The sequence below is a fragment of the Podarcis erhardii genome, assembly GCF_964252035.2.
Source record: "Podarcis erhardii genome assembly, chromosome: 13".
NCBI classification, from domain to species: Eukaryota; Metazoa; Chordata; class Lepidosauria; order Squamata; family Lacertidae; genus Podarcis; species Podarcis erhardii.
The window spans coordinates 19,224,454-19,249,799 of NC_138502.1; the positions used below are offsets into that span (position 1 = coordinate 19,224,454).

Consider the following 25,346-nt stretch of genomic DNA (forward strand, 5'->3'; position numbering starts at 1 on the left):
AAATCTGGCACTGGCTATATAAATAGCTCCTCCTTCACGGCCTGGGCAGGCCATCAAGTGTGTTTGTTTTTACAAAAGTTATTTTAAACATTTTTTTCAATTCATTATACCAGTACTTGACTAGAGAAACGCATTGGCAAATTCAGAAATGTGTGAATTTCGAAGAATGGTTATGTTTCGGTTCTTGTATTGTTTCAGAAAGTATGAATGAGGGAGGCTTGCCATAAAGTGTGAACTGAACACAATTTCTCCCCCATCCCTACACCAGAATGGAAGTACAATGCAATGGGGAGTCTGATAGTGACTGCCCCCTGCCCAAAGGCCAACTACCACCATCAGCCCTTTAGGGAAGGAGTCTTATGACTTGCTTTATGTTGATTGTGTTTTGCATGTTCTTAGTTGTTTGCTGGTTTGCTTTGTTTTGCAGTGGCACCAATGTTACCGCTCAGGACTGCCGTGTCCTATTTTGGCACTTGAGGCGAAACAGGAAGTGCAACCTATTTGCCACCCCAATCGTGCATTTTTATCTTGTGAACTGCCCTGAGACCTTTGGATGAAGAGCAGTATATAAATCTAATTTTAAAAATCTTACACACTGTTATAGGAATTCAAATAATAATAATACTAAATTTTTATTCGTAACCTGTCTTCCCTGGCCAAAGCTGGGCTCAGAGCGGCTAACAACAGGTAATAATGGCATAGTGTACATAAAATCACACAGTCAATTAATTAAAATACATTCTAGAATCAATTCAGAATCAAATTAATGGGAGCCACCGGGTTAGAGTTCTATGAATGTTACAGGAGAGAGAGCGTCAGACTGTGCCCTGGCCAAAGGCCTGGTGGAACAGCACCGTCTTGCAGGCCCTGCGGAAAGATGTCAAGTCCCACAGGGCCCTAGTCTCTTGTGACAGAGCATTCCACCAGATCAGGGCCACAGCCAAAAAAGCTCTGGCTCTGGTCAGGGCAAGTCTAACTCCCCTGTGGCTTGGGATCTCCAAGATGTTTTTATTTGAAGTCTGTAAGTTTCTCTGTGGGACATACCAGGAGAGGCAGTCCCGTAGGTACAAGGGTTCTAGGCCGTATAGGGCTTTAAAGGTTAAAACCAGCACCTTAAACTTGATCCTGTATATTTGCTTCTCAATATTCTCTGGCTGGCCTGTTATTTTCTCCTACTGATAGAGAACCTACATAAGGACTGTATACAGGCTCCTGGATGCCCCATAAGGGGAAAAGGAGCAGTAAGGGGCAGTTTTTTTTCTTACAACACACATCGTTCAGCAAAATGTCTTAGGGAGACCCTGGTATGCTATGTAAGCAGCAACATTTTCTTTATCTAGTGTTTATCTAGCTCCAACTCCTGGCGTTAGGGTGGAGGCCCTGCTGCTCTTTCTGATGCCTCTTTTTTTTATCTTGCCACATCCTTCACAAATGTTTTTGTTTTGCTTTTTAAAACAAAAGCAGTCCTACAATGCAGGGCCTTCTGTTGCGCCTCTTGAGGGAGAATGTGGCTCTTTGTCTCTCCCCTCCCTCCTTCTCCTCCTCACCCTGCTGGTGCTGCCCATTCTTGACTTCCCCGCCCCAATTATTTGTTTCGTTTTAACTGTTGCTTTTGCAGCAGCAGAAATAGACTCTCCTCTCCCCCTCCTTCCTGCCTCGCTCGTGAGAAAGTGACAAGGAGGACATCCTTCCGTGGAGTGAGGCCTTCTGGGCGAGGAGAAAAGGGCCTGTGACACCACTGCTTGAAGCTCCGGTTTGTTATAAGGATTTAAAGTCTCAAATATATAAATTAAATGTTCATAAAATTACAAGACAAACACATACATGAGTATATAAACCACGTTTCTGAAATAGTACAGGAGAGCAATCCCGAAGCCGTTTTGACTCTCCCAAATTGACCTCAAATGTTTCTCCTCTGCAAGGAGGAAGGAAATAGGAAAGCCTCTCTCTTTAGGGTGTCTTTGTGTATGAATAGGGAGAGCCTGTGACTGGATTCAAGGAATTAAAGTATTTACCATCACAAAAGAATGGCCGGGCTGCCCAAGTAAAGCAATCAGAGACCATTGTCAGGTATCCTGGCAGACAGGATTTCTGTTGTAGACTGCCTCCTTCTGTGATGTATGTATGATGTTTTTTGGGGTGGTCTTGAGCTATAGGGTGGGCAATTTCAAAACTCTATATAAGGGCTTGCGCACCATTGTTCTGGGACCCTCCTGCCTCCTGCGTGTGGTTGTGAGCACCCTGTTGCAACAGTTTAATATGGATCAGGCTTACTAGCTGCTTTGCTTCTCAATATTATCTGGTTAGCCTCTGTTATTTTCTCCTACTGATAAGGAACCCACTTAAGAACTCTATATGGGCTCTTGGATACCCCATAAGGGAAAAGGAGCAGGTTTTTTCTACATCAGCTTGAAATACGTTACAAATCTAAAGTCTCTGGAAATTTAAACTGTTAGCTTATTTTCAGCAAGACTTTTAGCTGGTTCAGCTGGCCGGCAGGTGGCCCAGCAGCGAGGCAAGTAAAGAGGGCATCAGTTTTGTTTTGTTTGGGGTTTTTTTAAAACAATTTGCACCCCCTGTTCTTATTCCCTGAGGCAATGGTCTCATTCTATCTCATGACTGGCCCTACGACAGTGTGCTGAACCCACAAATACCCAACATTTTGGAGGTGAAAATAGCGAGGAGCTTGTAGCATCTCAGTTGTCATGGAAAAGACCAGGCCAGGGAGCTCCTGCCAAAAGTTCCCAAAGAGACCACCAACTGCCTGGAGGAACATTATTATTATTATTATTATTATTATTATTATTATTATTATTATTATTATTGCTGGGTGATGTTCAACTAAGTTTTACTCAGTGTACGTCTGGTTACATGATAAACTTAGTCATGCTCACTAATTTCAGTGGGTCCTCTGAGTGGAACTCGTTTGAATATCACCCGCCGTGATTATTTCTTTCATCGCCACCACCAGTAATAGTAACAAGTCACCTTTTGTCACCTTCATTTTTGTTTGGTTTCAGCAAGTTTCATTGCGAGCTGCCTCAGATATCTAGGGGTAGATAAAGTGTAATTATAAATTGTGGAAAGAAAGAAAGAAAGAAAGAAAGAAAGAAAGAAAGAAAGAAAGAAAGAAAGAAGCCTGGAACAAGCGGTCTAATGCTGAAGCTTCTCTTCTTAGTTGCTTCTGTGTTTTACATAGTCTCCCCGCCCTTCCTTTCCTCAGCCCTCAGGGGAGCATGGTGGGAACTTCATGCTCCAGGGACCCCCTTTTCTGCCAAAGCAGCTAGTCATCAAACTACCGCCCCTTTGGGGCTGCCTGTTGGGCCTCACTCTGCCTGGCTGCCCAGGGGGATGGATCGGTGTGCAAGTGGGGCTGGCTGCAGGGAGGCAATGGTACCCGCTCTGCGTTACCTGTTTTTGCTGTGGTTCAGTTGGTTGGGAGCAGCCACTGGAGTGCCGGGAGAGCTAACCGATGTTGTCCAGGCCACAGGTGGGTCCCGCAGATGGGAGAGGATGGTGGAAGGCAAGATACCAAGGTTGATGGGGATGGATTTCAGATATAGCGGTGGGCGGGCAGGCGAGGACCACCAAGGTAGCAGTAACAAAGAGTGCCTCTGAGGATGTGCAGAATGCTGTTTCCTGACCACAGCCGGTAGCATCTGGGAATAGTAAGCAGGCAAGCTTCCAGCTGGTAACTGGACAGGTCCATGGCACCTGAATTTGCTTGTTTTCATCATCCTTTCCTTTGCTGTTGCGTCTTCCAAATTGAAAGCCTGTGTCATTTATTTAAATCTGCGCTATGCGGCACCTAGAAAAGCCTTAGGTGATCATTGTCACCATTTATCACGGGAAGGCTTCAGATCAGAGATTCTGCTGAAGCAAGTAATCAGCTGTGCGGAGCTGTGATATTGCTCATGAGGCTGGGAAAGGGAAAGTTGACATGGCTTGACGTTTGCCAGCATGGGCAACAGAGGTGAGAGGAGAAGGTATTGTTGGTCCTGGGAATGTGCCTTCATACTCTATGGCTGGGAGATGGGTCCCTAAAGCCCTGCCTAGTGCCATGAAAACAGTCTTGGGTACTCAGAGGTCTCTTTCTAGACACCTTGGCTTTCAGAGGCGAGGCAGGAGGCGATCAGGGAGAGGGCCTGTTGCGATGTTGGCATCTTGCTCATGAAACACCCAGCCAAGGAAGTCTACCTGGTACCTTCACTGCTGTTTTAGGTGGGAGGTTAAGGCCCCTGCCATTTGCCTGAACTCTGATTCACTTAATGAGCTTGAATGAAAGGTTGGACAATGATGGCACAGGTGGTTTTACAGGGCTGGCCCAAAACATTTCATTGCCTGAGACTAAGCAGTAAATGGTTCCTCTGCCTCCACCACCTCTCTGCCCAAGTCAAGGCCAACCAAGCTTAAAATTCTACAAGCCCCTCTCCCTGCTGGTAAAGATTACAACAAATTCAATAACTAACCATTTGCTGCTTTTTCATGTCACTCAGAACCAGCTGCCTGAGACAGCCGCCTCACTCTCTGTACTTGGCCCTAAATGCTACTTTACCAGCTGTTCCTTTTCCTGTTTAAATGACTGTTTTGCTTGCTGTTTTATTGCTGCTTTAAGATTTTTAAGAATTAATTTTCACTGTCTTAAAAGCTTGCTGCTGCTATGCGTGTTTTAGCTGGCTGTATATTAAAGATGGTGGTTGTTTGCTCAAACTGTACGCTTATCCCTTTGGAAACGTTTTAAGTTGAAAAGTGTGTAAGAAAGGAATAACAAAAAATGAAATGCCTGATGTTTTCCTCCCAAATCCCAGAGACCCAGGCGGTTCTTCTGCCCTGCACTTTTAACCACACACTGGCTTCTGACGCTTTGAATCTGACTTGGCTTGGTCCATCTGGGAAGGAACTCTCGTATGTGCATGTCAAGTATAACCACTCAGAGGCAAATCTGGGTGAAAAGTGGCATCTGTTCCTTTACAGCATCTCCAGGCGAGATGGCATATGGTTTACCTGCAGCTGGAATGGCATCTCAGGAAAGAACCACACACTCACATGGACAGGTGAGTAGGTATGGTGAGGGGAAATTAAACTGAGTTTGCATATTGTCTTTTTGGTGCCTACTGAAGACCTTCCTCTACCAGTAAGTCTTTTAAACAGAGATCTTTCCCAGTCTATATCTGAATTGGAATGGTTTTTAGATACAGTGGTATTTTAAGTGTTTTATCATGGTGCATTTGCTGTCCTGGGGTGCTTTGGGAGGAAGTTGTGGGATATTCAATCAATCAATCAATTAATAATCAATACTGCTACTAATAATAATAATGGCAAACCAACCTAACTTGCACTTTCTGAAACAATTCATGAACTGAAACACAACCTTCCTTTGAAATTTACACTTCTCAGAATATCACAATACTTTTCTCCAGCCAAGTATTGAGAAGTGTGCATTAAAATGCCTGCATTAGTGAAAACAGCATTAAAATTTGCATTATGTTTGGGGATATTGCTTTGCAAAAAATGTGTGTGTTAAGAGAAATTTGCTGGTGAGGATTTTTAATTTATTTTTTTTTTTTGTGATGTGGAAATATGGAGAACTGAACTTAAGGCTGGCAGAATGAGAAACTGAGAGAAACCGAAACTGCCAAATTCACTCATCTCTACCAGTGAGCAGTTAAGATGGCGGTAAAAAGCAGAAACCAAACTCTACAGATACTATTATTATTATTACCATCGCTGCCACCACTGTAATTTGGAGGACGCATTCACGTATATGTTGCTCTAAGAACTGCCAGGCCCCCATGGCTGACAAACAGCGCAGAAGTCTGTACCTGCTACAGTTGCTCATTTACTTGGCACAGAACCCCTGAATGCTATGCTGGAGAAACTGGTACAATTGGAGGTTCTGTGACACACAATCACACTACACAGAGGGAGGGGAGCTGCAGCCCTCTAGACAAAGTGGTGTTGGGACCTGTAACTGGAAGCAAGATGGGCTTGTTCAGCCGGAATGAGCACAGCATAATGTGGGGGGTGGGGTGGGGTAGGCAAGAGTGGGCAGGGCAGAGAAACAATGGGCTGGGTTGCTCATCTGGGTCTGTTTACTACAGGTGATGATGATGATGGTGGTGATAAAGACCCTGAGGACATTGAAGAGCAAGTGAAAGACAGCATGAGAGATGCTGGTTCGGGTAGTAACAGCAGCTTTTATCCACCACAAGCCTGTAAGATCACATCCAAGTTGTATTTCTACATTTCACTAGGAAATTGGGCGAGGGGTGGATTACTCCTTCCCCCACCTCATAAAGGCCTGTGGCTAAAGTACACCTACATTTGTGGGGAAGGACTTCCGGGACTGTACGTTTTTAGGCTTTTTTTCTGTTTGGTTCCTGGTAGTTTTACTGAGGATTTGGGGTGTGGGTGTGTTTGTGAATGTGCTTTTTAATGACAAAATTCTGGGTCCAAGGTCAGTGGGTGTAGGGACGGGAGAGCCAATTGGTGGGGTAGAATCCAAGGGCTCGGATAGGGCTGCTCTGTGGGGAAGGTGGGGGAGAACTGGGGGAAATGACGCATACCCCCTGGGCTTTGGGGGGACCCTGCAACTGGCACTGGTAGCCATGGCTAGCAGCCTCACTCCCTGGCTGGCCCTTCTGCCTCCTTCGCACCTGACTAATCTCTCAACCACCTTCCCTTTTGGAGCAAGGGAGGGAGGAGAGAGACAGAGGAATGGCAGAGGTGGGAGAGGAGTGGTGAATACAACACCAATACAGCAGGTTGTATCCACCTAAGTTCTACTCCTCTGAAAATCAACACCACTGAAATCAATAGGTCTAAGGTAGTTATTACATATACCTCACCCAACTGACTGGTTTGCCCCAGCTACTCTGGGTGCCTTCCAACCTAATAGCAAGACAGGAAAACATCAAACATAAAAAGCTTCCCAATGCAGGGCTGCTTTCAGATGTCTTGGGAAAGTCCTATAGTTGCTTATCTCCTTGACATCTGATGGGAGGGGGTTCCACAGGGCAGGCACCACTACTGAGGTGGTCCTCTGCCTGGTTCACTCCTTGTAGTGAGGGAACTGCCTGAAGGCCCTCAGAGCTGGACCTCAGTATACAAATAGCAGACAGGTCTTACAGAGCCTGCTCCATTAAAAGTCCACGAGTACTTGGTAACTGTCAGGGAACTGCTATCGGCTCAAAGGCAAGAGATAGAGGGGTAGGTGTGCTACAGGGAGCCTCCGAAAATCTTGTGAAGCAGTTACTCTTCCAGTGAGGAGGGAAGCCTTACCTCCAGTGGGGAACAGGTGCAAGGACCAGAGGATGCTAGCAAGAGCCTTAACACCGCTTCTGAGCAAGCCGGAGAGGAGGGAGGCACGCTCTTGCCGTCACCCATCATGTGCCATAGTTTGAGGCGCAGGGAGGGTTGGAAAAGACTGGGGGTGACGAAACTTTTATGTTGGGGGAGGTACAAAAACAGACCACTCCCGGATTCTGCTAGCGATTGAGCCAGACATGAACTTGTGATGCTCTTCACTGTAAATAGTTTGCACCAAAATAAAGCCTGTAAAAGACTTTATCCTGCCTGGTTACTCTCAAGCAACCGCAACAGCATTTGACAGTAACCCTTCAAATTAAGGGCTAAAAGCTGGTGGGTGGGGTGTGACCGGGAGGAAAGCTTTTGCCTGGCACCTTTCAATGGGTCAATATTAACTTCAGTGAGAGTGGATAGGAAGCAGTTAGTGTGTAGCTTGCTCTGTCAGTTCCTTCTCAGCTCTGGACCAAGGAAGGCCCCATGGCTCACCATGTAGTTCCACATCCCGTTGGAATTTGGGAGTCCCCACCCCGCTCAAAGACTCAGATGGTTTTCTTCCTCTCTGACAGCAGTGGCACCCAGGGCCTTGCATTCCTTTGATCGGGCCTTACAAGCCTAATAGCAGACGTGCCGCTGTGTGGTTCTCTCCCAAAGTTTCCCAAGCTGGTGTTGGGTAATGCCGGATGCTTTTCAGCTGAGGGATTTTGCAAAACCCAAGATGATGGCATCTGGGCAGACATATTCAGTTTACATATTGCATCCTTTAAAATGTATCGCTAAGGCTTACCCCTCTGCATCAATTTTTTTTTTAGCCAGAATTTAAAAATCAGAAAACATCAGCCGTTAAAAAATATTTTAAAATTGCAAAAAACTGTGTTTCAGCTCAACTTCTCACTACCCTCTTCCACAGGGCGCCAGGCTGACTCCCCTCATCCTACAAATGGTATGGAATCTTTTCCCTGTGATGCCCCAATACCCAGGAACTGGACCAATGGGACTCTCCTCTGGATTCAGCACAATTCAATGGGCAAAAAGACTGTGCTGGCGACCGTGTCGCTGTGGCGCTCCGTCACCAACCACTTGCTGTTGATGAGGACCAATGACATCATTCTGATGCTGCCATCAGTGACATCCATGGATGCTGGGAACTACACCTGTCAGTGGAAGGATCAGGCCCGGCATTTTCAGCTGGAGGTGGCAGCAAAGCCAGGTGGGCGAAGGCGAACAGGGGTACAAGTTTGTATGCATTTAAAATGTGGATCGTCTTTGCAAAGTCCAAATCTCCAGTTTCAGATCCGAAATGTTTCCAAATGTTAATTTTTTCCAGTGCAATGTTGATGAAGTTTTTAAAAATAAACACCACTATGGAATATTTACTTTGAAATATGGGGGCGGCGGGATCTATATACATACACACACACACACACATACATAAACAAATAGGAAGCCTCGAAGGGCTCGCCCACACTTCCCTTTTGTCCCATGAGTTCTTCAGTTTGTTCCATGATTTCCAGGCATGGGTCCGACAGGTTTTTCTTTTGTCCCACCGCTTCTCCCAGGAAAACTCTGTTTACTGCTGAATGTCAATCAAATGTCAATCTGCAGAAAACCCAATTGATGTTTGTTCTGATTCAGCAGTAAACAGTGAGTTTTCCTGGGGGAAGTGGCAGGACAAAAAAAAAAAACGTCTCGGACCCATGCCTGGAAATCACGGGACAAACGCAAGTGTGGATGAGCCCCAAGTTCTGCAGTGAGAAAAGTTCTGCAACCAAAATAAATAATAATTCCATATTTGCACACTTGCTAGCTTACAAATCCTTCCTCCCTCTGGTGTGCGCAGCAATGTGCCGTTGCGACTTGAAACACGGTGGTACAGGGGGAATGGCATTGCTGCGTTTAAGCATTGATGCTTCATGCAACACATGTATGTATTACCTAAGAACAGAGTAAGCCTGCTTCATGCTTCAGAAATACCATATTTCCTTGAATGTAATGCACACCTTTTTTGGACAAATTATGTCACGAAAACTAGGGTGCACGTTAGATTTGATGGTGCATTAGATTCACGTAAATACGGTATTGGTTCTATCCATCTACAGATTTAAACTGACAGTTGAATCAATTGAATTGTAGGATGAATCGCTAAAATTGAGTTGCAGCCATAATAAAGACATGCATATAAACAGAGATTCCAGTTAATTGTTTTCTTTCTTCCTCCCCCACAAGCTGCTTGGCTACAATTAGGAGCCCAACACTGGATAATCTGGACTGCGGCCTTGGTACATATGATTGCCTGCCTTGGTTGCCTTTTCTGTTTTCTGTGGCTCCGGCGAGGTAAGTACAGGAACAAAGGGAAGATCAAGCACAGAAGGGGGTGGCCAAATTCTTCTGGCAACTTATCTTCCTGGTCTTGTAGCTTAACAGTAATTCTTCCGATGTAAATACATATTCTGCCCTTTTAAGCAGCATGTTAACCCAACATTAACTTCATGCTGAGAGGGTTTGCCCTGGAAAGGGGCTGAGGAACTAAATGTGGAATGGTTGCTGTGGCAGGTGTCATTACAGTGAGCGACTTGTAAAAGGATAGTGTGGTGGCAGATTGTGATATACAGCTCTTCTGTGATTGTTAATATTCTGTTAATCTGAAATGAAATTTGAATTGTCTTTTTTTAAAAACAACAACAACATAATAGAGCAAGAATGGGGAGCCTGCCCCCATGTCTCCAAACCTCCCTTGTCTTCCTAACAGCCTCTTCCTAACAACAACACACATCCCCTCCTTTCTGTAGGCCCTATTGAGTTTCCTCCTGACAAACTGACCATATAAAATTGGGGTGGCTAGTCTGTAACCAGTATCTGGCCCCTGAATTTAGTAATTAATAATACAGTGATTTAAAACACTGTAGAATTATGTGACAGGAAAGTGTTTTGCAAGACAGCATTGAGAAAGGGCGCTAACCATAGGTCAATGCAGTCCTCAAGCCAAAAAAAGTTAGGCACCTCTGGTACAACGCTTTCACTGTTTATTAGCAGACTAAAACTAGTAGCTCCCTTTGAATAATATTTGCAAACAGCAGTTCAGCTACAGTAAAATAAGAGCTCTCCAGTGACAACCCAGGTATTTAGCCTATCTGATGTTATTAATGTAGACCAATATGCCACAGTGGCTGCACGGGATAGGATTTTTTTTATTTAATGCATTCCTGTTCTATCCTTCTCATTTCAGCCATTCGTGTTCGTAGGCAGATGAAGCTGAAGGGTCCTGTCCGGAGGTAAGTAGTGGTGTAGGGAAGAGTGCAAGAGCATTAGTAGGCAGACCATGGGTAATAAATAACCTGTGGAGGGAGAATCTGGGAGGGTGGTCTCTAACCCCACAAGACAGCACTGGAGAAGAGGGGATCTCTGGATAACCCCTGTGGAACCAGAGGGGGGATGTGGGGTATGGGAAGAATAAATGAGGGCTGGATTAAGACCTTTAGAGGCTCCGAACCCTGAAAAGATGATGGTGCTCCCCTGTGTTATTCAAAATGAAAGCAAATACTAAACCATAAAATTAAAAATTAAAACAAAACAAAACATATTGCAACACATGGCAGGATCTGATTTCATCGCATCATTTCTATCTACTTTAGAAGGGTACCCTCTGGTTTAGGTTGGGATAAGTCATAACAAGAGAACAGGGAAACAGGGAAAGAGTATGTAAGTGGAGTGTAAGGAAGTCTAACAAAGTTCTGTTTTCTCGCATGAGGACTACTTCAATGTTTTATTAAAATATCAAATGTCAATTTCTAAAAAACACACACAAAAAACCACCAAATTTCTTTGTGTGTGTGTGTGTGTGTGTGTGTATGTGTGTGTGTGTGTGTGTGTGTGTGTGTGTCTGCTTTGCTGGTACCCTAAATGCATGCCTAAGCCGTAAGGTTACCAGATTTTTTTCAATGAATCCGGGGACACTTTTCAACTTCAATGGATTTTCTATGGATTTGTAAATCTGGGGACTGTCCCCAGGAAACGGGGATCTGATAACCTTAGCCTAGGGCTTTTATCCACGCTTGCATTTCCTCAGCTCTTTCTAGGCATGATCTGTGATTTAAAGCTCCTTGTTTGAGCGCCCTTGTTGTTGTTGTTGTTGTTGCTGTGGAGCAAATGGATGTTTGCTCCGAGTTTCAAAGAGCTGGGTTTTGTAGGGAAAATGTGGGGCAAAAACAAAGAAAGACACAAGATGCCCAAACACAGAGCGTTAAAGCGCAGAGTTCTGCCTGGAAAGAGCGGAGTAAAAAGATAAGTGTAAAGAAGTCCTTAGTCTGCCTTTTGGGTAATCTGGTACTGGACTAAGCATCTCTGAGAAGCTGGGATGGGAGGTGGCAAATTCTGTCTGAGGGTAATGGGGATTTGAAACCTTGGGTGCATCTCTTGCATTGGCTGTGGTGCCACCTACCTGCAGATATATTTTTATTCTGGGCCTTTTCCTTATCCATCAACAGACTTTCCAAGGCCCAGTAGTTCCGTATGGTAATTGTAGACTCCAGATTTAATATGTTGTGTTTGTTTCGGGGGTGGCTTTGGAAGGTTAATGTTTATTACAGTGGTACCTCGGGTTAAGAACTTACCGGTAATTCGTTCCTGAGGTCCGTTCTTAACCTGAAACTGTTCTTAACCTGAGGTACCACTTTAGCTAATGGGGCCTCCCGCTGCCTCCACGCTGCCGGAGCACAATTTCTGTTCTCATCCTGAAGCAAAGTTCTTAACCCGAGGTACTATTTCTGGATTAGCGGAGTCTGTAGCCTGAAGTGTCTGAAACCCGAGGTACCACTGTATTTCACTTGCTTCAGCGTGTGAAAGCCAGCTGTGCTGCATTTGAGGACCCTTTTGCTCATTCTGCTATGTGGGGGCTCTGGCCATTTGCCCTGAGCCCTATCCTGATGGTACCACTGCCATGTCCAGCTATTTTTGCCACCAGATGTTCCCCTGGGCTCTCCATGGGATGATCAGACTTCCACGGGGATCTCAGCTGCATTCCTAGCACATTGATGGTGGTACCCAACAATCTTTTCCAAGTGAAGTTTGCAGAATCTGGCGCAAAGCCTGTGTTGCCAGTTTATACATTTACTGCATGTTCATGGTTTTTAAAAAATAATATATATATCCTGCCTTTGGGCCCAATAAGGATTTTCGAGGCAGCATGCATTGAATTCATAGTTTGGTGTCGTTCATTATTTTACGGTTCTGTGGTTTCTAGAAGGTATTTCTGTGCCAAGAGGAACAGGCCACGTGCTTCCAATGGGGTTCTGGTGGGACCCTCAGCAAATGAAGATGGTGAGTTAATGAGTTAATGACTTACTACCCTAACCCCACCCCCTTCATTCCTTGAGCTTCTGGGCAGGAATCTGTCTTCTTGTGAGGGAAAGTAGAAGTGGTGTCAGGTTCCAGAACAACATTCTTTGACTATTATTTTAAATCATTGTTTGTTTATTTTTCCAGTACAAAGTTATAAAAATCCATATATATCTCCATATACAGAGATTTCTCTGAATCTCATGACTTCCCCTCCCCCTCCCTAGAGCTCCATTTTAAACATTTAAAACTGCGTCTTCTTCCAAAGTCTTAACTTTTATATCAATCCATATTGTCCATGGTAATGGTTACACTACAAGTGAAATCAAAATCCTGCCAATGTTTCCATCTGCTTACAGTGGTCTCTTAAATAACTTATAATTTCCCCCCCATCCTTTTGTAAAGTATTTGTCCTCTTGGTTCCTGAGTTTTCCAGTCAGCTTTGCCATTTCGGCATAGTGCAACAGCTTGGTTTGCCAATTCTCTCTGGTAGGGACCTTGTCTTCTTTCCATCTCTGGGCTAGTAGCATCCGAGCGGCTGTTATTCCGTACATTAAAAGTCTTTTCTGGTCCTTTGGGGGGTCTTTGACTTATTTATTAATTACCGTATTTTTTGCTCTATAAGACTCACTTTTTCCCTCCTAAAAAGTAAGGAGAAATGTGTGTGCGTCTTATGGAGCGAATGCAGGCTGCACAGCTATCCCAGAAGCCAGAACAGCAAGAGGGATTGCTGCTTTCACTGTGCAGCGATCCCTCTTGCTGTTCTGGCTTCTGAGATTCAGAATATTTTTTTTCTTGTTTTCCTCCTCCAAAAACTAGGTGCGTCTTGTGGTCTGGTGTGTCTTATAGAGTGAAAAATACGGTAACTATTGCTACTACTGTTGAGAGACCTGGTTAACCCAGAGATGGCCAGGAATAGCTATTGAGAAACTGGTGGTACCCTAAACTAACAGTTTTATTACGGCCAAAAACTTTTGTTCACAAGAGTCTGCTTCAATTGAGATTGATGTGCATTATGTTAGTCTTGGGAGGCAGCAGGCTTTACATGGCTACCTCTGTAAGTTGTTACCTGGGTGGGTGGGTGGGTGGGAATTGTATCTAGATGGAGCTTGTGTTTTTACCCTCACCCTCCCACAGTCTGTGAGCGGGTGGATGCCTACGAGAATGTGTTGCCAGACGGGGGTCCAAGGCGTAGCTGTCAGCTGCTTCAGAAAGGAAAGATCCTACCCAATAACACCAACATAGAAGGTATGTTTGGGGCGGGGGAAGAGGTGGAAGGTTGCATGTAGTTAGAGGAGAAACAGAATTATGGAGTGAACATTTGCATAAAGTGCATAGATCATGGAATGGCTATTAGGTGATGGGGAAATAATTTAGTTCCGTTCATATCTGCATGAGAATCTACCTAACCTGCACTCTCTGAAACAACACATAAACCAGAATGCAGTTGTTATGAGTGCCGGCGTGGTTGCTCGAGAGCAAACAGACAAGACTCCCCATTGGTTTTTTCAAGGCTTTATTATCTGTCCAAAACGTTCACAATGCAGATCGACTCTTTTCCATGTCTGCTCAGTCGCTAGCAGAATCTGGGAGTGGGCAGTCCTTAAACTTTCCCCAGCAGAGTAGTCTCTTGACCCCCATCCTATGCCTCCCCTCTCTGCGCATAAACCGACTGCGCAGAGAGGCCGTGGGCAAAGGGGGACCTGCCTCCCCCCCCCGCTTTGTTCATGCTCGGTGCTGTGGCTCTCCCTTGCATCCTCCAAGCCCTGCACCCCTTCCCCACTGGAGGCATGGCTTCCCTCCTCCGCAGAGGAAGTGCTGCTTCTCACAATCTTTGGAGGCTCCCTGTAACCCAACTGCCCTTCCACCTCTCGCCTCTGAGTTGATGGCAGTTCCCTGACAGTAGTATAAGAGGTTTGAAATATGCATTTCTCTGAATTTTGCAGTAAAGCCCCCAAATAAACAAATGTGTGCAAAATGTGTGTGTTAGAGGAAAGAAGACACCAAGATGCATATATCTGTGAAAAATGTGTATATTAGGAAAAATGCACACTAAATTACTAATGAATTTACAGGAGGGCTTTTAAAAAGGAAATTCACAAACTGATGCAGAAGTGCAGCAAAATGAGCCTAAGACTGGAGAAAAGGGAAAACAAAATCAACAGATTTGTTCATTCCTGGTGGTGATACTGAATAACATCACAGGGCAAATCTAAAAGTGTTGTTTACAATCGGAATTTATTTTGCCCTTCCACCCACATACCCCATTCGCGCTTCAAATCCCACAGCAGTGCTTGACGTCAGATTTGAGCAAACGTATTTTTTAAAGAAACAGGCCTGCCACCATCATGCATAATTTGGTACAGTGGGTTCAGGGCGTGAAGCTAGTGTCACTAAGGTCACTGCAAGGAGTTCAAGCATAGCAGGAGCAAAACAAATGGAGGTGTTTTCAGACAGGAGGCTTAAACAGAAATGGCTCCAAGCATGAGGCCATCTGAGGTGGAAGATTTGGGTGCCATTAAATAGGGCAGAATGGTGCAAGCAGATGTGGTCCGCGGAGCATCGTATACTCAAATCTTCTCATGAGCCCCTTTGAAATGAACATTGTCATTCACTTGTTAGATGTGTTCTGGAGGTTTTTGAACATTTACATGCAAATTTCCTGTAACTGCGAGGGAAAAGTATAGCCATTGTTACCACAAGTGTGAAAAAAACCCACCTGTGGGAGGCCTTCTCAAAATGCAGAAGTTTTAGCACAGGAAACACATAGAACTGTTTGAAGAGAAAGGAAAAGGACCCACTTCCTCCTCATTTAAGATGAAGATTGCCATGGTGAGCATCTTGCCTCTGCCTGTAGTGTGCAAGGGGCAGGACATAGAGGCTTTGCACATACACAATACACAGTTTGGGAAAAGAGCCAGCCCACAGCAGCACCAAGCTGAGCTCTTGGTGGCAGTGGTGGCAGTGTGCACAGCAAGCTCTACATGCTGCCCCAAAGTGGGGCACAATGCATGGCTGCACAACTGGCCCCAGCAGCTTGAGGCTCTTTCACAGCATCCCACAGCTGTGATGCTGTGTTGCTCGCTTTCACATTCAGAGCACAGTTTTGCAAGGGGGTGGTTGTGGGTGGAAGAGGGAAGGAACTTTGGTCCATTTCACAGAAATAGCAGATGATGCAGTAACCTTCCTCCTGGACTGTTCTGCTTCATACAATCTCATGGTTGAATGAATGCCCGTCAGGGAGGAAAACCCTGCACACATATAATTAGCACAACGTGGGGGGGGAGCTAATGCTAGAGCTCTTCTCCCTGTCAGGCTAGTTGTCTATGTGCAGGGATGTTGTCCCCCCACTCCCACTTAATCAGATTTAATAATGCAATCCCCCACTTGCAATTTGAAGTGGCACCAGGTTTTTACCATCTCATCCAAGCCTTTGTCTTACCATGCTGGCGAAGCAGCACCCAAGAGTATTGAAACCTACCCATCACCCAGTGTCATCAGTTAATTGGCAGGTGGCCATTATTTGGAAGAAATAGTTTTGCAGGCTGAGACTGGCCTGCAGACTGGAGATTACTTACCTGTCCTAAACATTTATGGAGTCAACTAGAAGAGTGCAGTGATTTCAGACCAGTAAGATGAGTAGAGTAATATCGGTTTTTATGTACATCTCTCTCTCTCTCTCCCTTCTCTCACTCACCAGATGAAGATGAAGAAGAATATGAACATCCAGACAGTGAAATAGAGCTCAAGTCAGATGGTAAGTGGTGTGGGGGCATTGGGATGAACTTGTGTGACTGCCATGCATTGCAGTCAACTGGGTGCCCAACAAACCCTTTGCTGATTAACTCAGATGGGCTGAATAAATATGGCAGAGGCTACAGGTGGCTTACTTACTATGCGCCTGGTAGGAAACAGCATGTTGCTTGAGAGGGACAGCATAAGAGGATGGAAAAAGCATAGGGGCTGCTACAGATCCACATCCTTCTGCACTTGCTGTGACACACACAGGGAGAGTGCAGGTTGTAGGCATGGGTATGGAACTCAGAAACAGCACAGACCCCTGAGCCTGTTTATGACACCCACTTAGCTATAACAGGTCCCCCATATGCTGCACTGTATTGGGGAACTTGGTCCAGTTAGAGCGTATGACGCACAACCCAGAAAAGCAGAGGAGTCACAGTCACCAAGTGACTGATGGTTGCTGGGTGCTGGGTGACTGGAAGCAAAGTGGGTTGGTGGAGTGGGAGAAAGCACAGCGTAAAGTTTGGGAGAACAGAATATAAATTGGGGCATTGGAGAGAACAGTGCACAGTAGGCAGAGAGAATGGGTGGGCCTAGTCATCCAAATATTTTTTTTGCTTCAGATGATGACAACTACGAGAACACCCAGGAAGAAGTGAAACAGGGAGATGCGGCTTTGAATGGTAAACAATCCTTTCCTTACTTTCGACTCATCAGTCTCCCACATTTTATGAGCAAATGGAGATAGACGAAACCTTTCAGCATCTCAGGGAGGTGAGGAGGACTCTCTGTTCAGCTGCCCAAGCATGCTGGCCTTTGTTGGAGCAGGCGGGAGAAACTGTAGTGATTTGTAAAGTTGCTTCATAATGTAATGGAGTTTTATTGAGAATTAGGAGGGTGTGTGTGTGTGGGTGAGAGAGAGAGAAATGCCCAGTGAGGAAGACCTGGAATAAATGAATCCTGGATTTCAGAGGAGGGAAAGCAGGCTGATCACAGGAGCACTACCTTGGGAGTCCTTTCTCAGTGCAGAGAGGAAACCATATCTCCCTGCATGGACAGCTCATTCTGGACTGTAACAGGCAGAAGGAGGGTCATGGCCTGGGCGAAAAGGGGATTGATTTGGGAAAGGCCCAGATTAAGAGGTCTGGTGGGCTGCAGTGGCAGAGGAAGGAGGTTGCGGGGGGTGCGGGATGCCCCGGGTGTCATCACTGAGGGGGTGATTGACAAAATAACAAAAATATCCATACGTGGTGGACGTGCGAGATTCTCAAAAAATTTTGGGAATCCATCTATAATGAATTTAAAAAAATTCTTAAATATACGTTTGTTAAAAAACCCGAAGCCTTCTTGCTGGGGATAATTGGTAAGGATATCAAAGAAGAAGATAGAACCTTTTTTCAATATGCAACGGTGGCCGCCAGAACCCTCATAGCACAGTACTGGAAAACACCAAAAATCCCAACACTAAAGGAGTGGCAACTTAAATTATCCGATTATTTGGAGTTGGCTAAATTGACACAGAAAATAAGAAATCAAAGAAGTGCAAAATTTAACAATGAATGGAATAAATTTAGGATATTTATGGAAATAGAGACAAGGGGAAAATCAAAATGTTGATCAGAAACACATATGTACTTACAGAAATCACAGTAGGCATGAGATAACGCTTACTATGTAAAAAGTTTTATTAAGGAATAGACACAGCAGATAGATAAACAAGGCAATATTTTCCGAAATCGAGATAAAGGAAAGTCGATCAATGTTATTTAAAGTTGTATGTATTTTGTGTTTTTCTCTTTTTTTCTCTTTTTCTTTTTCTTTTCTTTTTTTCCTTCTCTTTTTTTGTTTTTTCTTTTTCATTTTGTCTTTTGTACGTTTGTGAAATATATTTATGTCAAAATTTAATAAATAAATAATAATAAAAAGACAAAATAACAAAAATATTAGTTAATAATAATAATAATAATAATAATAATAATAATAATAAGGCTCATGAAAACTTTTTAGTTCAGTCAACAATGCAGCAAAATACAGCTGGCACTGGGCGCCGCACTGCGGAGCCAGCACTTACCACGGGGCCTGCAGCGTGCCCGAGCCACGAGTCTCTCTTGGGAGTGACGTAGTAGCTTAGGCTCCTGCAGGCTCCACGCTGCCTGAAATGGCAGCGTGGAGCTTGCGTCTGCCCTCTGCCTCTCCCTCAGCTGCACCACAGCTGAGGAAGAGGCTGCGGAGAGGCCCTGCTCCCATGGGCTGCTCACCCCACCCCCGGCTGCAGGCCGCACGGGCCGGACCCCGCACCCAAGCGGCTAGCTACACCGCTGGTGGGCAGGATTAGTTAGAGGTCGAGTCCCCATATCTGATCTAGTAATAATAATAATTTATAATAATAATGATTTATTATTTATACCCACCCATCTGACTAGGTTTCCCAGGACTTTGAGTTGGGGGCTGTGTGTTGGTGACTGTGTGAGGTCAAATTTCCCTTTTGTATAAAGATGTGGAACAGGCTAGAATGGGCTACTGTGCATTTCCACAGTTCAGGAGAAATCTCTCTCTCTAATATATCTTTCGAGCAATTGCATCCAGCCCAGTCCCCCCCCCCATCCAAATACAATGGTTCCAAATAGATAATTCTCACTTTAAAGATACTGAGTGTTGGTGAGATGCCTGTAACGACAAAATGAGTCCACTAACAGTATGTGAACCACAGCAACCCCATAGGCCTTGTTTCATAAACTGCCCTATAATAAATCAGACCATCAGCCTACCTCAGCCTTTGCCATAACACATTGGGCCCGCCCTCACTTAAATATAGTGCGCCCACCTCACAGAACACCAATTCCACGAATTCCCACAAACTACCCCAGATTATCTTGTGGGGGACTTGTGTGAGGGGAAAATTTGAGTCTCAGGCAGGATTTGATCAAATAAACAAAGATTTTATTTAACAAAGGAAGTTTATGGCACAAGTGGGTAAAACATAGGATACTTCAGATTATAATGTTACGTCACTTCAGTGCTTTCTCAGTTGTTGCACAGCTGTTGCCGCTTAATACTTTGGTTCTTAAACAAGGTGGTACTTCCAGTCAATTACACACCCCTTAGACAACCCTACTCCTGAAGTACTCCAAGTAACAGACTCAAGGGATCACCACACCCCTCTTAACTGGTTTGGGAGTCTTCGTAGAAGAATCTCTCCCCTCCTGACTGGAATGAGACCTAAGTAGACTGTATCTTTCCAGCTTCTACTTCTCCTGGCTTTCCCTCAGTCTCCCAGTTAATTCCTGGCCTGTTACTCTTACAGGACACCACACACTGTCCTTCACCCTAAGATCAGAGACTACTTTCTCTAGCTTGTGATATATTCCTCAGAGTGGATGTTTCTATCCAGAACCAACTCTCTCTCCTCTCACTCCCTATCTCCCTCCCTCCCAACCTATTCTCCCAACCTACAAACTGTCTCTCAAAATCTTCTCCTTTTCAACTCCCCCTCCTAGAACCCCGGCCAGCCATAAACTGCCATTCGTTAACCATGTGCTAGCAGGGAAAAGGAAAAAGAAAACACTTGGTGAACCAACCTACCCAGCAAAAATAAACTTTTCCATCACATGCAGCAGCTAGCAGAAGCTCCCCAGGCTCTCAAGAAGAGGTTCTTCCTAGACATGTTGCTGTCTTGGGAGTCTCTTTAAAGTGAAGGTTTCAGCAACTGAACCTGGGGGTTTCTGCATGCGACACATGTGTGCTGTCCGCCACTGAGCTATGGTTCTCCTTTCCCCACGTTCCAGACTTCATTAAGCAACAGCTGCTGTTCTTCCATCCACAGATGTATCGCTTTATGAAAACAGAAAGGACGAGACCAAGTCCGGCTCCCAGAAGTGGGACTCAGGTATTTGGAAGTGCGGTGAGCTATCTGTGTGGGGTGAGGGGTGGGTCATGTTAGTCTGTTTACCTGATCTTCTCACCAACGGCTTGCTTGTGACCCACAGCTGACCCATTGTATGCAAACAATACTCAGCAGTCCGTGAAGAACCTGGTCCAAGATCCACTTGCTGAAGGTGCGGGATCTGGGTGTGGAAGCAGAGACAGGGGCAGCCAGCTCACAAACACGTGTGTGTGTGTGTGTGTGTGTGTGTGTGTGTATGAAAAAGAAGACCAACTGTTTAGAAAATCCAGTATCCTTCATTCAATACACACTCTTCCTTAAAGGAGGCCATCTGTACAGTTCCGGAATTATTCAATATATTGATCAGAACCTGGAAATATTGGGGCTGAAGCTGGAACCTTCCATTATTATTTTTTAATAATATTTATTCAAAATTTCAAAAATACAAGAAAATACAAAAACCAAGAAAATACAACAACAAAACAGAAAAAAGAATAAAATACATAAATAACAAAGAAAAATACAAATCCAAATTACATCCTTTCATTTACTTATTTCTTGGACCTCCTCACACCTCCCTTTTTGTATTCTAACTTAATTCAATATTTCAGCAAATTCTTCCCATACTTCACAATTTTTATTTAAATAATTTATTTTATTTTTTTTTAATTTTTTTGTTAACTCAACATATCGAAGCTGGAACCTTCCAAATGCAAAGCAGAGTCTCTAATCTGCTGCTGAGTTTTGAACAGCTTTGTTTCTTAATTTCAGAAGTGTAAGGATGAACTGAGCGTGTAACTCAAAATGTGTTGGGGAATAAAGGAGAGTGGAACAACCACACTTTCCTTGTAACTCTGTAATCTGGGAATTCGGTGCTAACTTGCAGAATTTTGCTGAGAAATGTGGAAGGGCACATGACTGCTGCAGTAGCATTTCCTCCATTGACTCAGCAGACTGCTTTTGTGGTTGATTACTGCTTGCCATGGCCACCCCTTTTTGCCATCTCCCCTGTAGTAACTGGAATCCAAGTGATACCAGCAAATTGCCATGGGGACACTATGAACCATCTCCCTTCCCTTCCTTTCTAGCATGGCTGTTGCCCTGAGTAAAAGCTGCCTGGGAGGATTTGGAGAGTTGGCCCAATAAAAATAACACCCTCAGTACATTTGCAACCACAACCCACTGCCATTCAATTCCTCTGGTGACGTTCAGTCTTTCTGTGTTTCCCCCTCACAGATAGTGAAAACTATGAGAACTTGGAAGAAGAGGTTTCTGTTTCCCCTGGTGCAGCCCGACTTATAGCAGGTACTGGATAGGAGCTTGGAGAGGGCAAAGAATCGAGACCCTCTTTCCTGAATCCTCCAAATCATCATCATCATCATAAAATAATAATAATAATAATAATAATAATAATAATAATAATAATAATAATAATAATAATAATAATTTGTATCCTGCCCTCCCCGGCCAAGGCTGGGCTCAGGGCAGCTAACATCATAAAAACAACACAATAAGCATAAAAACAGACATCAATTAATTAAAATACATCTTAATACATTGTTTGGGGATTACATAGCCCCAGTTCAGACAGAGTGTAGCAATTCCAAATGGGGCTTGATCAATGCTGAATACATGGGCACAATGACTGTGTAACAATACTTCTGTAGAGGCAACCTGATATGACACTGGCCTTTGGTATCTCTCTCTGTCCCCCAGACTTACGCAGGCAGCTGGCCCTGGACCCCCATGTGGACAAGCAGGATGGATGCAGTGAGACATCTACAGGTAAACATTAAAAAACAGTTGCTCCTGCTAGTTAAACTACAGCTCTGTTTAGCTGCCATCCTACTTGGCATAATTTATTCAGTCCCGCTTGTGACGTTTCTGCTGCCCCTTCAGGCTCCCAGTCCTATGAAGAGATGAATGGGTCCTTGTGCCCCACTTCAAGCAAGCTTCTCCACCTTCATTCCAACATAAGCAACGAGGAAGGTGAGTGCCATTTCCAATAATGCCCCGGGATGCTCCAATAATATTATCTGGGGCGCTGTGGGAAATTCAAAATGCTGATTCACAGTCACATGCCACCCAACCCTGGCAGGCATCAATGCCAATGGGACAGAACTCATGTGAGCAAATTAAGAGGGAAATAGAATCTAGCAGTTTGGAAAGAAAAACTCCCAGGATCTCCAGACAGGGTTAGCATCAGGGGTAGGAGAGCTGATGCCCAAGTTTTCCAGCTTTGTTCTTTCATATATTCAATGCTGTTGGTCAGCAGACGTTAGGAACAACCTCTGAGGATTGTTCCTCCAAGCAAAATGGGAGATGCCGTTTTCTAATCCCTATTATACCAGTTGATTAGAGTGGCTGGGCACATGACGGGAAGAAATCTAGCAGGTCAAGTTTTCCTAATCATTCTCCTTATAAATTAGGGAAAGCTACATCTGTTGGTTTTTTTTATAGTCAGTCTTTTAAAAAATGTTTGGCCAACAGTGAGGCCAATTATCCTTAGTCCCATAGGCCCCTGTTTAAGGAACTGGAATTCAGGGTCACTTCGTCTCTGACCAGCCCCCCTGCTCCTTGCAGATGCCGATTCCTATGAAAATATGGAGAGCCCCAACAGTGTCAGTTCACGGAAGGAAGGCAACATGGATTCATGTGGAGAAGGTAGGTGGATGGGAGTAGAGGATTGTGCTTTAGGAGAGTTGGGACACTTTCACGAGGCATTGCCCATGCACTTTCAAGCTTGTCTTTCCATCCACAGGTCTAGAAGCTTGTATTTATATAAAGGGCGTTTTTTTTCCAGCCAGAACTCACTGTAACTCAGTTCTGGCACCTCTCAGGTGGGCGCCATAGCCATTATAAGAAAACAAGGGAGGTGTTCATGGTGAGTTCTGGCACCTCTTTTTCTAGAAAAATAGCATTGTGTGTGTGTGTGTGTGTGTGTGTGTGTGTGTGTGTGCGCGCGCGCGCGCGCGTGTGCGCACACACACACACACACACACACACTCTTAAATAGAAGTTGAGACTCTCAAATTGATGACTTCAATAATAGCAACTTCTACCAGTAGCACCTTAAAGACCAACTGAGTTAGTTCTAGGTATGAGCTTTCGTGTGCATGCACACTTCTTCAGGTATCTGAAGAAGTGTGCATGCACACGAAAGCTCATACCTAGAACTAACTCAGTTGGTCTTTAAGGTGCTACTGGAAGGAATTTTTTTATTTTGTTTTGACCATGGCAGACCAACACGGCTACCTATCTGTAACAGCAACTTCTACGTTTGCACAGAATTCATACAAGAAGTCCTGCTCAGATTTAGACCAGCACCCAGGATTTATCTAACCTCTGCTTTCCTTTGTTTCTTTCACAGGCACTGCCTTTGGTCTCCCACGGCAACATCACTCCATACCTTTCGGGGTTGATCTTAGAGGGGGGATGCTGTGCTCAGACTAGAACGAGCCAAGGCGTTGGGGAGGCAGGCTCAGGAGCTTGAACCTTCAGCAATTCCTTTCCTCTCTCAGCCAGGACGCAATGTTTCTACCCAGAAACTGGGACCACACAAACTATTCCTCTCGTCTTGGCACTCCGGATCCTCTTGGAGTAGAGGAATGAGGGGTGCTTCCAGAATGCTAGAAGAGGGGGTCCAGAGATCGGATTCCAGGTTTGATCTCCAGGACTAGGAGCAGTATGGAGTCCTACACATCTGAAATGGAAGTAGAAAGACTGAGCTGGAGATATGCAAGCACATTTTTTTTAAGAGTTGAAAGTAAAGAGAGGCCATTTCTAGTGGAAGAAACAAACCTTTCTTTTGTTCCACAATTATTACCTCCAGCCACACTTTGAAACAATACAAAAGCTGATTTTGTGGGTGTTCTAGAGTGGTTAGGCTGATGTGGGTCTGCACACACTCATTTTTAGCCAGATGTAGATATTTCCTCAGAGAATCAAGCTCTGGTGCAATTGGTCCTTCTTTCCAGAAGCCAGTTGTGCAAAGTCCTGACTGTTAAGCCCTTGTGACAATCATGAAGGTACCTCCTTCCTTTCAACCCAACTGGCTGTGCAGAGTGCTGATTGGCTGACCCCTACAATGATTACAAAACCACACTCTCCTAGCCTTGTCAAGCTGTCCAATGAATCATCTGTTTGAGACTTGGTGTATTGGTCAGGAATAGTCTAACATTTCAAAATCCTGTAAGCAGTGCCCATCAATATGGCTCCATTTTATTTTATTTTTATTGCACACTATTACAATGGATGTTGCCCCAGAGCAGAAAAAAAAGACACTGCTACCTATATAGGTAGTTTCACAAGAGCAGAAAACAAGATACTGTCACCTATATCTGAATGTAGCCTTCCATGGACAAAAGTAGAACGAGCACATACAGTGAGCAACCTCTCTTTCAAACCACCTTCAGCTCTGGGGCGGGGGCACACACAATTGTCTGTTTCTAGCCTTTATTCACCATTGATTTCATTGTGAGTTGGTGTATACTTGTATTTTCAAATGGGGAAAGGTAGGCATTGTCGGGGGTGGGTACTTTGTGTCTCACACAATGTGTGTGTCTCCCCAGCCTACCATCTTACTTTGCCATTTCTCCTGCTGCCATATCCTGTAAAATAAAACTGAAATTCTATAAACAACTCCAGTATTGTGGGCTCTCTGTTGCTTCCCACATCTGTTTTTCCTAATGTAAAACAGCCTGGCTCCTGAGGTGTTTTCTTTGCACTTGAGCAGGAAGAGGGAAAGAAGGAGCTCATAATTCTGTTTTGCTCTTACAACATGCGAAAAAGAAGACAACAATTCCCTTGAAAATGTACAAAGTCATTTTCCTTGCCTGCATTAAACAGCTGAGATGAGAGGGAGGGCTTTCCAGGACAAATCTTGCTACGTCTGACAAGGTAGCACCTCTAATACAGGGCCAGCCCACCCATGAGGCAAAATGAGGCGACCACCTCAGGTGGCAGGATCCACAGGAGGCAGTGATAAATTAAAACAGTTGCTGCCAGCATTGAAGCCAGACAAGTACTCAAGGAGCCCCACTGATGCAGGGAAAGGCCTGGGGGTCTCTCAAAATTTGGAAGC

The 25,346-nt window shown here is 44.7% G+C and overlaps 1 protein-coding gene across 10 annotated transcripts; it reads left to right on the forward strand.

The window, feature by feature from the left end:
• CD19 (CD19 molecule) lies at window positions 1-24,900 on the forward strand. Of its 10 annotated transcripts, XM_081837175.1 has the most exons (18): window positions 1-57; window positions 428-563; window positions 4,809-5,054; window positions 6,102-6,215; window positions 8,216-8,515; window positions 9,532-9,639; window positions 10,532-10,577; window positions 12,545-12,621; window positions 13,777-13,887; window positions 16,340-16,396; window positions 17,004-17,063; window positions 20,204-20,281; window positions 20,367-20,435; window positions 21,500-21,568; window positions 21,980-22,048; window positions 22,163-22,252; window positions 22,847-22,927; window positions 23,634-24,900. In XM_081837175.1, exons 2-18 carry the CDS (start codon window positions 554-556, stop codon window positions 23,714-23,716), a joined length of 1,668 nt encoding a protein of 555 aa, XP_081693301.1. In that variant the 5' UTR covers window positions 1-57; window positions 428-553; the 3' UTR covers window positions 23,717-24,900. The 10 variants fall into 10 exon arrangements, 8 of the variants coding, with proteins under 8 accessions (XP_081693301.1, XP_081693302.1, XP_081693300.1 ...); XM_081837176.1 differs by lacking the exon at window positions 1-57 and having other exon boundaries at window positions 396-563; XM_081837174.1 differs by lacking the exons at window positions 1-57; window positions 428-563 and adding an exon at window positions 998-1,241.
• Window positions 24,901-25,346: the final 446 nt, after the last annotated feature.